The sequence below is a fragment of the Erpetoichthys calabaricus genome, chromosome 15, assembly GCF_900747795.2.
Source record: "Erpetoichthys calabaricus chromosome 15, fErpCal1.3, whole genome shotgun sequence".
Lineage (NCBI taxonomy): Eukaryota > Metazoa > Chordata > Cladistia > Polypteriformes > Polypteridae > Erpetoichthys > Erpetoichthys calabaricus.
Window position 1 is genome coordinate 23,566,475 of NC_041408.2, and position 19,260 is coordinate 23,585,734.

The window sequence follows — 19,260 nt, forward strand, 5'->3', positions numbered from 1 at the left end:
CATATGCTGGACTGAGCCTCTGCCCTCTCTAACGCCTTTACGGCCACCTACAGTTGCTTCTCCTCAGTCATCTTCTTGGATCCTTTTCTACCTTACTTACCATATACGCTGTCACATTATTGTCTGAGTATACTAAGAAATAGTAAGACAGTTAGAAGACTTTCAAAACTCGACTTCATGTTGTTTTAGATGAATTAAGTGGATAGGACTAGCAAGCGTTGGTGGGATGAATGGCCTGTTCGTCGTCCAGATTGTTCTACAGTACATCCATCTCCTTCCATGTTACAGTTGTGGGGAGCCACAGTGTCTTTTTACAGCACTGACTAAAGGGCAGAAAGCAACTCTTTATGGGTTGTGGCACCCGGACAGGGCTCATGCCCGGCCGGGACGCCCAGGAAGACAGAAGGAGGGTTCATTCCTCCTCCAGACTGCGAGGGGGCGTCCGCCTTGGTTGTGTTGGGGGCCACGGGTACAGGGCTTAGAAGCTCAACCCTGTAGGGGCCCGTGGCCATTTGACCTGATGGACCCTGGACCCCAGCACTTCTGCCACACCAGGAAGTGCTGGGGGGAAGAAGAGAGGGAACACCCGGAGTGCATCTGCCACACTGGGGCGTGTTGGGTGGAAGATTTCCGGTGCACACCTGGAGCACATCTGGGTATGAATAAAAGGGGCTGCCTCCCTTCATTCGAGGCTGGAGTCGGGTGAAAGAGGACGAAGTCTTGGAAGGAGAGACAGGAGGCGGCCTGAAGAGTGAGGAATCGTGGTTTGGCCTGGACTTTGGGGGAGTCTTGGGGTTTGTTTGTGTGGCACGGAACTTTGTTGTATATAGTGTAAATAAATGTGTGGTGGTGCAATGAACCATGTCTGCCTGTCTGTGTCCGGGGCTCGTTCACAGGGTTTATAGACAGAATGGGTGCCAGTCCACCACAGGGCACACACACACACACACATTCACTCCAGCACTGCCTATCAACATAAGACACATCTTAGGGATTGGGAGGATTCACATATGAATCACGTATACTGAGACCTTGATGTACAGTACTGTGCAAAAGTTTTAGGCAGGTGTGAAAAAATGCTGTAAACAAAGAATGCTTTCAGAAATATAAATAATGATTGTTTATTGTTATCAATATACAAAATGCAAAGTGAGCGAACAAAAGAAAAATCTAAATCAAATCAATATTTGGTGTTACTACCTTTTGCCTTCAAACCAGCATCAATTCTTATAGGTCCACTTGCACAAAGTCAGGGATTTTGTAGGATTCTAGTCAGGTGTCTGATCAACCAATTCTACCAAACAGGTGCTAATGATCATCAATGTGACACGTAGGTTGAAACACAGTCATTAACTGAAACAGAAACAGCTGTGTAGGAGGCTTAAAACTGGGTGAGGAACAGCCAGACTCTGCTACCAAGGTGAGGTTGTGGAAGACCGTTTCATGTCATGGCAAGACTGAGCACAGCAACAAGACACAATGTAGTTATACTGCATCAGCAAGGTCTCTCCCAGACAAAGATTTCAAAGCAGACTGGGGTTTCAAGATGTGCTGTTCAAGCTCTTTTGAAGAAGCACAAAGAAACGGGCAACGTTGAGGATCGTAGATGCAGTGATCGGCCAAGGAAACTTAGTGCAGCAGATGAAAGACACATCAAGCTTATTACCCTTCCAAATTGGAAGATGTCCAGCAGTGCCATCAGCTCAGAACTGGCAGAAACCAGTGGGACCCAGGCACACCCATCTACTGTCCGGAGAAGTCTGGCCAGAAGTGGTCTTCATGGAAGAGCTGCAGCCAAAAAGCCATACCTCCGACATGGAAACAAGGCCAAGCGACTCAAGTATGCACAAAAACATAGGAACTGGGGTGAAGAAAAATGGCAGCAGGTGCTCTGGACTGATGAGTCAAAAATATTTGGCTGTAGCAGAAAGAAAGTTTGTTCGTCGAAGGGCTGGAGAGCGGTACAATAATGAGTGTCTGCAGGCAACAGTGAAGCATGGTGGAGGTTCCTTGAACGTTTGGGGTTGCATTTCTGCGAATGGAGTTGGAGATTTGGTCAGGATTAATGGTGTTGTCAATGCTGAGAAATACAGGCAGATACTTATCCATCATGCAATACCATCAGGGAGGCGTATGATTGGCCCCAAATTTATTCTGCAGCAGGGCAACGACCCCAAACATACAGCCAAAGTCATTAAGAACTATCTTCAGCATAAAGAAGAACAAGAAGTCCTGGAAGTGATGGTATGGCCCCCACAGAGCCCTGATCTCAACATCATCGAGTGTGTCTGGGATTACATGAAGAGACAGAAGGATGGGAGGAAGCCTACATCCACAGAAGATCTGTGGTTAGTTCTCCAAGATGTTTGGAACAACCTACCAGCCAAGTTCCTTCAAAAACTGTGTGCAAGTATAGCTAGAAGAACTGATGCTGTTTTGAAGGCAAACGGTGGTCACACCAAATATTGATTTGATTTAGATTTCTCTTTTGTTCATTCACTGCATTTTGTTGATTGATGAAAATAAATGATTAACACTTCCATTTTTGAAAGCATTCTTTGTTTACAGCATTTTTTCACACCTGCCTAAAACTTTTGCACAGTACTGTATATAAACATGAGTGTTGTAACAGTGATGAGGCAAAGACTTTGTAAAGGTTTGGGCCAGTCACCCGTATATATTGTTCCACGGCTGCAAAATAGGTCTAAATATGAACAGAGGTGTTCACTGATCTGAGTCCAAAACAGAACTGATTGTATGGAGGCAAGATGGCGGCTTTAAAGGCCAGTATAGGAAGTGATGTCGTCATAGGGGCCGGAACCAGAAGTGATGTCACGGGACTGGAAGTGACGTCATCATTGGCCCCCAGAAACCGGAAGTGATGTAGTTGGATCTGTAAGTGGCTCAATCATTGGGTCCAGAACCGGAAGTGATGTTGTCAGGACCGGAAGTGACGTCTTCAGGGGTGCTGGAACCTGGCGGGATTTTGCGAGAATGGTCTGCAGACAGTCTGCACACCCCAACGCCCCCTGGTCTGTCGTGGAATTACAATCACTCAGGCCCTTTAGCTGTCTTCTACTTTCACGTGTGTGACAGGGTGTTTTTTCAGTAAATCTTTACACGTGCCGGCATTTCTTAGACTGCTGCGGGCCATTTGGACTTAATGTCAATTTGCCTTTATTTTAGTCTAATGATAAAAGAGAGAACTTGCTCTGATTCTTATTCCTGTTGCTAAGGTAACAACTGCAATTTTGTGTCCCTATTTAACCCTTGGCAATCCTGGAATGAGCAAAGCCACTAAATTCATGTGTTTTAACTTGTCAAATGGCACCAGGCAATCGTGTTTTTATTTACCAAACTTGCTTATTCCCGTACTTAGGTATGGGGTGCCTGAGGCATCTCTGCAGCACCAGACACAGAGCAGAAGCCAGTCGAGATATGAGTGACCGATCCAAAACAGAGCTGCCTCACTCACAAACCCACTGCCAAGGCCATTTAAAGCCAACAGGCATGTCTTTGGGATGTGGAAAGAAAGTGGGATACCTGAAGAACTTAAAAGTGCAGACGCCACACGGACACTCTGGGCCAGGGTTTGAACTCCAGAAGCTGTAAGGTGGCAGACTTTCAAATTTAAACTTGGATTGTCATTTAACTGAGATGGTGTTGATGGTCTTCTTCGTAACTGATAGTGTATGTATGGATTTGCAGAGAGCAGCAAGTCGCCACTCAGTATTAACTAACACCTATGGGACCCTTCAAACTAGTGTGGACCACCCAGGCGGGCACCGCCGCCTGAACCCAACACAGACAAGCGTAGAACAGAAGTTCAAGGCACACACATTTTATTTTTTTCTTTTTACCTCTCTCTTTCTTTTCTTTCTCCTCCACTCCTCTGGTCAAGTTTCATCTTCCTCCTCCCGACTCTGGCTCCTCAAGTAGCGGCTGCTGGCTCCTTTTATACTGCACTGCCCAAAAGGACTCAGCAGATCCTGCTGCAGCACCCTCTGGCAGCACCTGCAGATCCCAACAGGGCTGCACCAAACTCCAACTCCCATGAAGCCCTGCGGGAGTCCGAGTCACCACCGCAACCCAGGGGTGCTGCCATCTAGCGTCCCAGGGGAGGTAATGTTTTGGCCACATTTGCTCCCCTGGTCCTTTCAGCGTGGAAGCATCCCAGCCGGACAAGGGCCCCTGCCGCACGCTACACTAGCTATTCCACAAAAGGTGCCAATTACTACAGAAGACACACGTCGGTAGAGAAGGTGACTGCAGCATCTGTATAAAGCTCAACACCCTACCTACTCAGCTGAGTAAGTTGAGAACCCCACTGTGGTCAGTCCTTAATCACAGGCACCTCTCACTGAACTCAATGTTGTTTCTCACTTTCCAAGCTCAGAATGAGCACACAGTTCAAACTTTGAATTTCTGTGACATTTAAACCCAAATTCTGTTCAAGTAGTTTAGTTTACCTAAGTGGATTCTACCCTTGAAGAGTTTATTAGTGTAATAACCCAGTAGTCCAAGGGTGACATGTAACACAGCCCACAGAGGCTCCTCATATGCAAAGTTGCACTTGAGCCTTTTCAATGGACACTTTCAAAGAAAACAGCAAAATGCTAATCAGCCTGTTAAAGAGGAAATCCACCCATTTATGCCACACATGCTGTATACTGCCTGGTTCAGTTTCACGCCTGTTGTAAATGCTAAATTTACAGATTGATTGCATAATAAGGAAAGGGAAAAGTCACACCAGCAATAAAGGGAGTTTACAGCTAACAGCGAGTCACTGATTAAGAGATCTTTAACAAAAAAGAAAGCCCGCAGCCACTGGCGTCGTCCATGGACTGAGAAAACTAGCCGTTCTTCAGAGCAATGATTATCCATGTCAGTGTCCACAGTCCACATTTACAGCTACCATACCCAGTGTTCATATTCAATAATCAGTGATCCATTGATTTTTTGAACTCACAGAGTCAAAAGTGGCGCAGAGGGTTGGCATCTACAGTAGCAACAACGCCTTAAAGCTACAACAGGCTGCAAGCAGAATGCCAGTCTGCTGCAGGGCACACTCTTGCTCATCCGCGTCGACTTAACTGCATGAATTTCAACTGTGAGAAGAACAAGTGAACAAATGGAGAACATTGAAACTCCACATGGATGGGCACCACCTACTTCCACTTCTATAGATTAATAAGCCATACTGTACAAAAGTTACGACACTTTGAATTGTGATTGCAAATAAAGAAACCCCAGGACATAGATTACAAAGGCTGTAAGAATTTGTTAATTCATCAAAAAGTAATTTTAATGAGAAAAATAGCCTATTGAGCCACTTTAATTCTCATTAAAGAAAAGAAAATGTTGCATTGGTCTGATAGTAATCAGATTTTCAGGAGCCAAGCCTTCAATTCTGACACTTCATGTGTTATTTTCTATTTGTATTTATTTTAAAATTAATTTCGGGTTTGTTTTCACCTTATTTATCAAAGTGGGAGATACAGTATCAAAATCATATCTTGCTTTTTTCTTTTATAGGAGAAAACCAAACCTGCGTGTTTAAATGGTGGAATCAAGTAGAGTACTTTCAGTACTGTGTGCCTTTTAAACTGAAAGCAGTACTAACTGCCACAAAATAATGACTTCTAATTAGTTTTAATAACTTCACGCATACATACCGGGGTACACCCCAATGAGAAAGCACTTCAGCTATTGTGTTTTTTAGGGTGGAGTGTCCATGTAGACTACTTTTAATTACATCTTTGTAAGCGATACAGCAAGTTCAACACGTTTAACTGCTTGTTAAATCTTCTTTCCATCAATCCATTGCAAGGTTGCAGGAAAGACTCGGCAGTACAGACCATATGTCTTCAAGATATGGAAGGATATATGAAAAAAACAGAAAAACCTGCGTGGACACAAGAAGAACAAGAAGTGACCTGGCCCATCACTGAACCTCGAAATATGAATTGTGAATCAATAGCACTTGCAGCTGTACTGTCCTAAAATAAATTGTTAGTGCTATATCATTTAGTTGAACAATTAAAGGATTCCGGCAAACCTGCATAAACATGATCACTGCACAGTTCAGGGACAAAAGTCACTTAAATACTTTACCAAAGCAAAAATGATAATTCGTTTGTTAATATCTGAGGCTTCAGGGTGCAGGAAGTTAAGCTGGAGCCATCGCAGGATGGGATTTCAGTCCAGCGCAAGGCACACTGAGCCACACACCCTCAGCAGGTCAGTTTAAAGTCACCAGGCAATTGAACATGCATAGCTGACATGCTGAAAACAGTTGGATTAAAAGGCGGAAGGATGTTTGTCTTTTAGAATGTGGAAGAAGAAAATGATAAAAGGCACGGCAGCAAGAGTCTAACGCACATTTACAGTGCAATGTTGACTTTCAGTCACTTGAACAAAGAATAAGTATTTACCTTACAGTATCAAATTGAATAAAATACACTGATTACAATCTAAAAATAAATCTGCCTAATTAAAAAACACAATTCTAAATGATTTATTATAAGAGAAGACATACATATTTCTGTGTAAATGTGAGGTGCTTGGGGAAAAAGAATCGTTCAATTTCTAGTAGCATTCTCCCTAAAACTTAACAGTTTTTGCTGCTGTGGCACCCTGCTGTTAACCCTTGTGGGGCTATCGGGTATGTGGGACCCATTGAAATTGTTTCCTAACCCCCAGACACCAACACACTGGTAGTATTGGATCTGCTAGACCTGGGAGCAATGCATTTATGGAAAGTGTAAAATAATAACATCATTTTGGAAACATTGTTTCCACATACCCTAAGCCTAATCCCATCATACCATAGCTATCATTTACATCACCATCAACCATGAATACCCCCCCCCCCCCCCATCAACTCCTCCATGCTTATCCAACCTCCAAGAATAGCTTGCATGTCTATAAGACAACAATAACACCACTTTAGAAGTACTGCTTCAAATGCCCCAAACCTAATCCATCATGCTAATTATACCAATTACCTACATCACCATCAACCATGAATACCCCCTATCAACTCCTCCATGCCCATCCAACCTCCAACTATAACTTTTCCATTCACATACTATCCCTTATCTCATCAGACCAATCATTCTAATTTCTTTTCAAAAAATTAAAAACAAATAGCTCTGCATATGTAGCTTCTTTCCAAAAACAATCCAGTTATGGCAAAGAAAATTTCTGCTCAGATGGCCTTAGACATCATTTTAGAAGAGAGCAGAAGGAGCGCTCACTTTGGAAGATGAACAATTTTCAGAATACGAGGATCATTGTTTCTGTAAATTTGGAGTCTGAGAGCGAGTTTGAAGAAGACTCTCAGACAAGCGGAGAAATATGGATGTCAAAAAACAAATTGAATGGTACTCTTGTCCATGGAAAGAGCCACCGTGCCGTGCTGCCAATGTGATAAAGACACAAACAGGGCCAGAAGACATCATGTCTTCTTTTGAACTTTTTATTTGACACACCATCCAGAAAATCATTCTGGAATGCACTAATTTGGAGGGCAGGCCTATTTTTGGCGAGAGGTAGAAGGAAATGGACCAAACCAATTCACATGCATACTTTGGGCTTCTTATAGTTGCTGTTGTTTTCAGATCCAAAGGGGAGTCCACTGAATCCCTGTGGAATGTAGAAACTGTCCGAGAATTTTTCCATGCAACAATGTCTCTGAAAGACTTTCACAAAATTTCTAGGATTATCCACTTTGATAACCAAGACACCCAACCAGCTCGACAACAGAGAGACAAGCTGGCTACAATCAGGTCAGTGTGGGACAAGTTGGTGGAATGCCTTTGGTGTTACTGTTGGTGAGCAGCTTATACCATTTCAGGGCCGCTGCCCATTTAGTCAGTACATGCCATCTAAAGCTGCCAAATGCGGAGTCAAGATCTGCACTGCCTGTCATGCTGCTTCATCTTATGCATGGATCATGCAGGTATACAATGTTGGAGGAGCCCCAAAGAAAAACCAAGAGATGCAGGTTGTCCTGATCATGACACAGGAATGTATCATGTAGTTCACATCCTCACATGTAACAATTTTTTACTTCGTAAAAGTTGGGTCAGGAATTCTTGAAGAGAAAGCTGACAATGGTAGGAACAATAAGAAAAAACAAGCCAGAGATGCCATCTCGTCTGATGAGCACAACGAACAGCTTTGTAAATTCAAGTAAGTTTCTGTTTACAGCCAAAACATCCCTGGTGTCTTACATCTCAAGAAAAGGAAAAAAAATGTGGTACTTGTGAGCACACTGCATAGTGACCAGAAAATGTGTGGCGGGGAACATCACAAACCACAAATCATTCTGGATTACAGTGCTACAAAAGGAGGAGAAGATAACCTGGATAAATTAGAAAGTGGTTACAGCTGCAAAAGGAGAACTCTACGCTGGCCACTTGTAATATTTTTTCTCTGCTTCTAATGTGTTTGGTATTTGGATGGTACTAAATCCAAATTGGAATAAAGGAAAGCTCCAGAGAAGAAGACTCTTTCTTCATGAGCTGAACAAGGAACTGATAAGATTTCAAATCCAAATGAGGCAACACATACCAAGGACCCCTACCCCTGTAAGCATTGTGAGAAGGATTCAGGAGGAGGATGCTGGTGCCACAGAACCAAAAGTAAGTGTGAATGAGCCTGAAACCCGGCCAGAACACCCCTGGAATGGAAGGATGGAGGAAGGCAGCTACTTGCCGACACGGCCTCCCCCAAAACGTAAAATGGCAGTTCCCGTAGGGCATCCTGGGACTTGGAGTTTGGTTTATCAGCCCTGTTGGGTGCTGCCAGGAGGAGCTGTCAAAGGACCTGGGGACTCATCCTTTCCATAGAGCCCAGAATTATGAGGTAGTCATGAGGACATCAAGCCCCGAAGTACTTTTGGGCTGAAGAAAAAAGGCAGTTCTTCATTAGACTTGAAAGTGACAGCCAGTCACGTGGTCAGAAGGACAGAAGCACTTCCGAGTCAAGGACTAATTAAAGGACTGATGGGAACCCAGCAAGCAAGCCGGAGTCGGGAGGAGTGTGACAGAGCTTGCTGGGAGGTGTGGAGGAGAGATTTGAGTGCATTATTATTGTGATTAAGTATTGATTTGTCTGTTTATTGGTGGTGGTGGTGCTTGAAGGGCACTATTTAGAAAGAAGATATTAAAACAACATCTTACTGCTTTTAACCTGTGTCCAGCGTATCTGTCTGTTGGGGTTAAAGGGGTGATAGCGACCCCTAGCGTCTTACCATATATATATATATATATATATTTGTGTGAGGAACAGAGACACTTAGAGATGTCAGTAGACTGTTAGACCTAACTAGTTCATTATTCTAAGTTGCTACCACTCACTGCAAGAGGAAACGCTGTGATGTTTGAGGACCCATGAAGAACAGAAAGACCCTTTTTTACACGCTTTGAGTGCCAAAAATATATCTGCATGGAACACACTTTGAAGGTCTATCTTACATGGGGTGTATAGATGCTATAAATTTGCGTTCAACCAGGCTAATTGCATCATTTCAATATAACCCTGTATGTCCTTTCAACTTGTTCAATTCAAAACAATAAACATCAATATCTCTGGAAACCTTGTCTCATTTATATTTGTTCAATATTAATGATATATTCCACTTATATCTTGATTGTTATTGATTTCTATGCAAAAATCAAATTTTATAACATAAACTGAACAGCACTTTCACTGAGAAATGTAATCTAAGAGCTTAATAGTATATTTACTGATTACATTGTGAGAAAAAGTCAACATCTGTTAAATAGATTGACATAAAACTTTATGTTTTCATTATTTTAAAAAAAACAGGAACACTGTGGTTGTACCAGACCCGTGAATATCAGCTGAGTAACAAAAATACAAATACCACACAAGGGTTAAAGTTGTGTGCATTGAGCACACCCCCTGGTGGCTGAAAAGAAAACTTATAGAAACACGTGTTCCATAAGTATGGCATCATCACTGCAGACTGAGAGGTCAACAACTCCACCCTGAGCTGAAAGAATGGAGATGATTTCATGAGCTAACTGCCCCCAGTTATGCTCTTGGCATTTGCGTGCAATCTCAATCCATCCTTCAGGAGTGCACAGCTCATCAGCAAGTATTGCCTGTTCAAGTGTATCTGCATGATAAGGAGACAAAAAACACAATACATGTCTGTTTTAATATACATAATTTACATTTTTAGACAATTCCGCAGCAACAAATCTTTCCATTCAGACAATAATTATCAGAATATAAAAAAAAAGATTTAAAATGTAACAAATACAATATTCATACATAAAACACACAGAGAAAATCTACAGAATATATGGTGTGGCCTGAATCTTTAGTGTGGATTTCTGGTTAGAAAAAGGAAGAACCCCTACATAAAAAGGTGATGGCACCATTGGGTGAACTGCAAAGGGAGATCCATAGCTCCTGGTCGGAGTAGAATTCTGCAAGGGGACAGAATCATCCTTCAGTATAGTGCAACACCCAGAAGACTAGCCAATGGAAGGCTAGGCCTAAGAAAAGAGCAGGGAGGAACAGGTGAAAATTTGAAGGGCACGTGTTATCTAGTTGTGGACATGCATCACTGGCATTGTTGAGGTTATCATCACTTAATTTAATGCCAAACAGTGTCATCTACAAATTAGTTGGCCACAAGCAGCCCATAAGCAGTCCCGTGCCTTGACTTTGCATGTGTACTGCGGACTGGAGACACAGATGGCACAAAGCCTGGTTCTTTTCATAGAAACCCCTAAAAGTGCTGCAAGGCCTTATTAGACTTAGATAAGAACATTAAGGCCACATTTTCCTAGTGTAAGAAAGGACAAGAAAGATAGAGTGGGAGAGAGAAGAGTGATATATTAAAAAATACATTTAGGGCAGTTGGCACCGGTTAAGATATGCCCTACAAGGCCATTAGGAAATTTTGCTTTTTTTTCTAGAGATGTTCAGGGTAAAAAATACAAATAGATAATCTGAAATGTTACAAAATATGCAATGTTTATCTAAAAGACACAGATGGCCTTTCATTGCTTCACTTTATCTGAGCTGTAATATGTCAGGCTGTATTATCGTGGGAAATGACACCTCATTTATTTAATCACTGCATGCATGGCTAACTGTGTTCTCTTGATAAAGATTTTGTGTGTTATTAGCAAGATCAATGTGTTCTTTGTTAGGTCATGCTGCCAGTAGGTAGATACTGTGTCGTGCATTTTCTCTTGACGCCTGCTGTTAAGTCTAAGTATTTTCTCAGCCTACCTCGTAATCACTACTCCTACCTTTTCCAAATGCGGAGAATTCCTTCAGCAGTTGAAGGCAACAGTTCCATTTGTTTTCTGACATGAGTGACAGAACCATACAACCCAAGGACATTGGTGCTTGTTTACCATCCAGCTTTTGTGTGAGACTATGAAGCACCTCAGCACTATGGCAGTGCTGAACCAGGTAAAGGAAGTCTTCTGCATTACAAAGGTAAAAAGATTTGTGGTTAGCAATCAAGTCAAGTCAAGTTGGGGAGCATGCACTGGTACAGTGCATTGCCGCACCCACTACATAACGAAACAACTTGGGATCCTGGTTTGCAACCCCCCAGGCAGACACGCGGTCCAGTCCCACCCTCAGGAAATGACCCTCTATCTGCCACAGCCAGGTGTTACATGGGCGACCCATTGGTCTGGTCCAGCCACTCAGGTCCTGAACAATGAGGATCTTACGAGCTGGATCACCCTCGGGAAAACGCGCCACATGGCCGTAGTGCCGTAACTGACGCTTCCTCACAATGCAGGTAATGTGCTTCATTCGGGACTCCATGAGCAACCAATCATTTGACACAAAGTCAAACCAACAGTACCCAAGGATTTTCCGGACAGACACAGTACCAAAGGAGTCCAGTCTTCATCTCAGGTCACTGGATAGCGTCCGTGTCTCACAACCATAAAGCAAGACAGGAAGCACCAGGACTCTAAAGACTTGGACCTTTGTCCTTTTGCATAGATATCGGGAGTGCCACACACCCCTTTCCAGTGACCTCATGACCACCATGCTCTCCCAATGCTACTGACTTCATAGGAAGAGTCACCAGAGACATGAATGTCACTGCCAAGGTAAGTAAACCTCTCAACAAGGTCAACACTCTCCGCAAACAGATACACTGCTGATGGCTGTGCCCAAGATGTCATTAAAGGCCTTGGTTTTTATCAGGACACTTGCAAGCCCAGACACTCAGACTCCTCGCTCATTCTCTCAAGCACCCCGATCAGAGCCTATATTGACTCTGCGAAGATCACAGCATCATCAGCAAAGTCAAGATCTGTGAACCTTTCTTCACCAACAGATGCCCCACAGCCGCTGGACCTCACAACCTTGCCCAACAATCAGTCCATACAAACACTGAACAGAGTAGGAGCAAGAACACACCCCGATGAACCCCACAATCAACTGGTAAAAACACAGAGGTTCTGCCTCCACTCTGCACAGCACTCACAGTACCAGTGTACAGGCCGGCCATGATATCCAGCAACCTCGAGGGGATCCCGCGAACCCTCAGGATGTCCCACAGGGCAGCTCGATCAACTGAGTCGAACGCTTTGCGAAAATCGACAAAGGCTGCAAAGAAACGCTGCCGATATTCACGTTTATGCTCCATGAGAACCCTCAGTGCCAGGATGCGGTCGATGGTAGACTTCTTAGGTGTAAAACCAGACTGTTCCGGTTGCTGGTAGGTGAGCAAGTGATCATGGATCCTACTGAGGATGGCCCTAGCAAGGACCTTACCCGGCACCGAGAGCAGTGTTATCCCCCTGTAGCTGCTGCAATCCAGGCGATCACCCTTCCCTTTCCAGATAGGGACGACAAGTCACGTTTTCCAGTCAGTTGGGATGATGCCAGTCTCCCAACTGGATGCAAAGATTGCTTGCAATGCCAGGAGGACAGCCTTACCACCAGCCTGGAGAAGTTGACCCCGGATACCACTGATCCCTGCAGCCTCCCCCCCCCCCCCCACCTCAGCTGGTTCACCACCTGTGCAATCTCAGTGAGATTGAGTGGTTCACAGCTAATTGGAGGATCAACCTCAAGAACCGAGGACCCAGAGATATCCAACATCCTAGCCGGAGGTTCAGCTTTGAACAACTGCTCAAAGTAGCCAGCCCAGCGGGTCACAACTGCAGTGTCATCCGTAAGGACCGTTCCATCAGCTGCCCTGACTGCGACTCTCCGAGGAACAGATTCAGATGTGTGTAATGCTTCGATTCCTCTGTAAGCAGGACGTGGGTCGCTAGAACACAGATGGTGTGTCATTTGCTCACAGATTCCTCTAACAAACGCCTCTTTATCTGCCCTCAGAGCCCTCGCAGCCGTCCGTCTCAGTTCTCGGGACAGACCAGAGTTGCCATTGAGCTGTGCGCTGCGACTCCTCTCAATGATATCCAGGGTGCCCTGCGAGATGAAACACCTCATTCTGGGAACACCGGTAACACCAACACACCAACATTCCAGCTGTTACTGGTGTTACCGGTGTGTTAGCAATGGTTGGTTATATTTGCGTTGATCTCTTTTCCACGCTGACTCAATGTTATAAGATGATATTCATCATGAGAGTTTTCAAAATGACTTTCATGGATTACTCAATCCTGTATATGGCTGAAGGCATATCAGCAGTTTATATTTTACAAATGATAAAGAGTATGTCTTAACCCTTTTAAATACAGCATGTTTCTTCCTGGAGACTGTTGATCTTCACCTAACATCCCTTTAGACGTGTTACACAGAAACTACAATGTCCAGTGACAGCCATATATTATCTAGTAACCAATTAGGCCATATTGTGTATCACAACACGTTATTACTTATGTTATATGCTCTAGAGAGGAAAGGAATGAAGGTCAGTAGGAACAAGACAGAATACATGTGTGTGAATGAGAGGGAAGTCAGTGGAATGGTGAGGATGCAGGGAGTAGTGTTGGCGAAGGTGAATGAGTTTAAATACTTGGGATCAACAGTACAGAGTAATGGGGATTGTGGAAGAGAGGTGAAGAAGAGAGTGCAGTCAGGATGGAATGGGTGGAGAAGAGTGTCAGGAGTAATTTGTGACAGACGGATATCAGCAAGAGTGAAAGGGAAGATCTACAGGACGGTAGTGAGACCAGCTATGTTATATGGGTTGGAGACGGTGGCACTGACCAGAAAGTAGGAGACAGAGCTGGAGATAGCAGAGTTAAAGATGTTAAGATTTTCTTTGGGTGTGACAAGGATGGACAGGATTAGAAACGAGTACATTAGAGGGTCGGCTCAAGTTGGATGGTTGGGAGACAAAGTCAGAGAGGCGAGATTGCGTTAGTTTGGACATGTGCAGAGGAGAGATGCTGAGTATATTGGAAGAAGGATGCTAAGAATGGAGCTGCCAGGCAAGAGGAAAAGAGGTAGGCCTAAGAGAAGATTTATGGTTGTGGTGAGCAAGGACATGCAAGTGATTGGGGTAACAGAGCAAGAAACAGAGGGCAGGAGGATATGGAAGAAGATGATATACTATGGTGACCCATAACAGCAGCAGCTGAGAGAAGAAGACAAGATGTTATTACTTTAACTGTCTCATTCATGTGACAAACCAAATCCGACCTCTTTCAGTTTTACTTTGGTCACCTTCTTCACTGATATGGAAGCAGTGAAGCTGAATTTACTTTTCACATATGGCCTCTGCATAGGTTTTTTCTCAATAAAGAGTAACATAATACAACACTCTTAAACCTGCTTAATCCAATTAAGGATCACAGGTGATAAAGTAAAATCTGTTATGTCAGGTTAGACCCCTGAGTTTAGATATATCTAATATCAGCACTTGATAAGGACTAGATGATTGTTGGTTCTGTCATAGAATTCAAAGGGAACACACCTACTTTGTAACCTGAATTTTGGTGAATTAATTTTGTGTGGCTGCAGGGACATTTTTTTTAGTAAGAAATGCTTTAAAAAAAGGTTCCTGGAACGACACAGAATTCATCTCAACTAAATCCTTTTTAGTGTCATATAGCAATAATGCATTGTTGCAAAGTGGGATTCATAGAGCACCCAGAGGGATCCCAATAGTCTGAGGGAAATGTGATCATGCTACCCTTAAATACAGGCAGCCCACATGCTGCTTCAGACCTGGTCCTTTTATGGTACAGAGGCTGGGAAACCATCGGCTGCTGGGGAAAATTCTAGCCTCAAGACTCTGTAGCCAAAACAAGCACCTAATCCTGAAAATGATTCCAGGGTTTGGACTGAAGCGATCCCAGTATGGAGTTTAAATATGGCACAAGAATACAAGACTAGACTTTGGAATAATGACTCACTGGAGGCGTAAAATATGTCAGAGTCACGTAAGAAAGAAAAAAGAAAGCCTTCAAGAAAGAAAGAAATAGAAATAGGGGAGGTGAGATAGAACAATATTTTTTGATACCTTACTATGGGTTAGAAACAAAGCCATCCCACCTGGTAGAGACAAATTCAAATTTTGTGCAGTCAGATCAGATCCAAAGAGGAAGAAGCTTTTTGTTTCTCTGCAGTTATTCTGAGACTTTGAACTCCTTGTGAGCCTTATTAGATTAAATGATGCAGCATTTTTTTGGCCTACTTAGCAATAGTCCAAGTGTTGAGAGTTGGTGCAAGGGTGCCCTCTTCTGGTATGACAATACACAATTAATTGCAAGTTTTTGTATCTCATTATTTGGAGCTGAAATTAAAATATTCATATCTATGTAAATATTTTGTCATCAACTGAAACAGTAATATATAAAACTGTGACAATTATTAATTTGAAGTAACAAACTAATATACAGTACCCTGCAAAGGCCTATGTTGCATCTAATGGTTTCTGTGGAATCAGCACATACAATACCGTATTTATTGTCAAGACATTGGGAGGCGGCATGATAAAATGACTAAGGTATTACATTATAAATCACATGCAACTCTTTGGAAGTACCTTAACCTGTCCATGCTCTCATTTTTAAAAATACATTGTCATGTACAAGGGTATTGTGACTTTTATGGGGACTGATCCACATTACTAACCGAGAATGGTAAACCGGATGGACGCAGGGACATCCGGCAATGGGCCGTGGACGCAAAAGACGTACTGCGCAGGCGCCCCACAAATCCCCCAACCGGATGGAATGCAACGTAAAATAAGAAATGAGGCATCGCGCACAGAAAAAAGGAGTCAGACCACAGAAAAAAGGAGTCAGACGCCGGCGCCGCACACAGCGCCGCACGAAACCCATTGCACACGAAACGGGACACACACAAAGAGGAGGATTCAACAAGCCCCTAGCACACAAAAAAAAAAGAAGCCGCGAGCAACATGCAAAGCTCAACTAACACAGTTACAGAAACAAACCCAAATGGACAGACACACTGAACGTAGACGCATGCAGCGCGCGTCTCACAGTGCTGCATCAAAACAGGCACGGCTTCAAAACGAAACACCTCCCGTCTCAGACATACAGAAACGGCAGCGAAGGGACAAAATAAATAACGTCTACACTGCACATCTGAAATGCCGAAAAACAAGCAGGCAAGGCTCCAAAAAGAGAAAGCTCAACTGACCGACATACAAAAACGGGCAAGGCTCAATACAAACAATGCACGCCGTAAACTACAACGGGCTTCTCACACAGCACAGGCAAATCGATTACAGCTCCAAAACAACACGTCCCAAATACTGAACATACAACGATGCGCCTCTCAAACGGCACAAGCAAAACATACACGTCACGGACATCAACGACAGACACCTGCTAAACGCTTGCGTTCAATAATGAGTCCACTATTCAGGAAAATTCATTGGGATTAATGAATGTCATTTGCAATCATTGTCATTCACTTAACTTCCCTGAAGAAACAACTGGCAATACAAGTAATGAATTTACACGTTGTTGTCAAAAGGGTCAAATTAGACTGCCTCCTTTACATTCATATCCTGAATATCTACAGAAGCTTCTAACTAACGATGTACCTGAAAGTAAAAACTTTATGAACTGCATTAGATCCTACAAATCGCTATCCACTATGAACATGAACAGTAGCACTGCACGTGACATCCGTCTTGCAAAACTGTTAATTATTGATGAATGTACAATGGCATCCAGTCACTTACTCAACACCATTCATAAACTTCTACAAACGTTGATGAATAATAATATTCCCTTTGGAGGAAAGGTACTTTTATTAGGAGGAGATTTTAGACAGTGCTTAGCTATTGTTCCACATTCCATACGCTCAGCTATTGTTCAGTGCACCTTAAAATACGCAGACAATTGGCATTGCTTTCAAAAGATACAGTTAGTACAAAACATGCGATGTCCAGATTCAGATCATAACAATTGGTTATTACAACTGGGAGATGGTACACTCACCAATACAGATAGACTTCACCCAGATATTATTACAATTCCTCAAGCCTTTATCTGCGACGACTTAGTTACAGAGAAGCAATCTGATTAGACCAAATGCCCCTTTTAACATAACGCACTATATTATGTCCAAAAAATATTAATGTGGAAAACATAAATACCCAAGTCATTCCATTACTTCCTGGAGAGACACAACTCTTTCTAAGCTCTGACAAAGTTGACTCTGATCACGACAATAACCATCTTCATTGACATTACAAGTTCTGACCTGGAATTACCTTTTACACTTAAACGGCGTGTACAAAGAAATTTTCCAATAAACCTTTACACTGTGCCACACACTTTATTGTTTGCTTTCTATTTGCATCATCTACACCTTCACACTATTCTATATCTCATTCATACATCACGCTCTTTGTCATTTCCCAACACCAGGGGTTGGCGAGCGAAGCGAGCAGGGGTCGGAGCCCCCTAGTACTGTACATATTCCACTTTTGCACCTCCAGAGTTGAATACAAAGACTTGCGTTTGCCTCTCACCACACTTCACCTCTCCCAGTCCTCCAACATAAAGAGATCTCAGAACATAAAAATGGTGTTCATTTTGGGTCCAACAACTATTAGAGGCATTTGAAATAGACTCCTGACAACAATTTCTAAAGCCACACACTTTTAACCTAACATCTAGCCTTTAACAAACAACTATTAAATTAAGAATTTCGTAACTCTACTTTTGCTTTTCTTCTCGATCTTTTCACATCATATAAACTAGAAAGCCATAAACAACTTTGACCATGGCCACTAACTCAGAAAATATTAATAACTGAAGATGATTTCATTACCAGTTAAAAGATAACAAAATGCAGAGTAAAAAGAATTAAGAACATGATTTGAGTCATGCTCTTCTGATCTTATACAAACATATTATTCAATTCTGCATGCAACTGAAAGTTCAGCATGACCTAAATAGTCATAAAAGTCATAAACTGAACAGTCTAATCAATACATACAGTAAATATACAGTGTAAACACAGTGTACCGTTTCTGAAAGAGTGTGTTTTCTAAAATGAACAAGATGAAAAGAACCTTAAAAATGAGAATAACTTAATAATGTAAATAATGTGAATATCATTACAATACAGCTCACAAGAATACATTATGAACAAAACAAAATAATAACATGATTTTCAGCCTTATCCATATGCATAATTTGTGACATAAAGTTCAGCTATGGATACACTAATATTATTATCCATGCAACAGTTTAGTGAACATTCTACATTAACTGAGTAAAATGGCTACATTGGCAATTTTGAACTAATCTTGGATTATGTACATTGTGACAGACGACCGGGGACCTTGCCCGACCGGGATGCCTAGAGAAGCAAAGGACCGGGAGAGGGGCAATTTCTTCCCCAGGACGCAAGAGGGCAGCCCCCCTGGATTGCATGGGGGCCACGGAGCTTGGGAGCCTAACCCTGTGGGGGTCCATGGCCACCAACAGGGGGTGCCTGGATAGTTCCAGAGTCATGGACTGCAGCACTTCCGCCCCACCAGGAAATGCTGCCGGAACAGGAACCAGGTACACCCAGAGTGCTTCCAAGTGCCCATGCAGCACTTCTGCCACAACAGGAAGCGCTGCAGGAAGAATGTCAGGGAGTAAAAGGGGCCACCTCACTCCATTTGGGGACCCAGAGTGGGGAGGTAGAGGACAGAATTGCAGGAAAGGAGTGGAGGTGGCAGAAGAATAAGAAGGAGAGAAGAAAAGGAAAGTAAAGTAAAAGTAAAAAAGGACTGAGCTGTATTGTGGCTGATTAGTGCATTGTGTGCTGTGTAGAAGGGACATT

The 19,260-nt window shown here is 43.0% G+C and overlaps 1 protein-coding gene across 2 annotated transcripts in view; it reads right to left on the reverse strand.

Annotated features, from left to right (window-relative positions):
- Positions 1-9,941: 9,941 nt before the first annotated feature.
- Positions 9,942-19,260, reverse strand: part of LOC114665855 (clathrin heavy chain linker domain-containing protein 1-like) — a 42,426-nt gene continuing 33,107 nt past the window's right edge. For both annotated transcript variants that reach the window (XM_051919686.1, XM_051919685.1), the window contains exons 11-12: positions 11,301-11,480; positions 9,942-10,150 (exon numbers count right to left, since the gene is read on the reverse strand). In XM_051919686.1, coding sequence (XP_051775646.1) covers positions 9,954-10,150; positions 11,301-11,480 — 377 coding nt within the window. In that variant the 3' untranslated portion in view covers positions 9,942-9,953. The remainder of the gene's footprint in view (positions 10,151-11,300; positions 11,481-19,260) is intronic.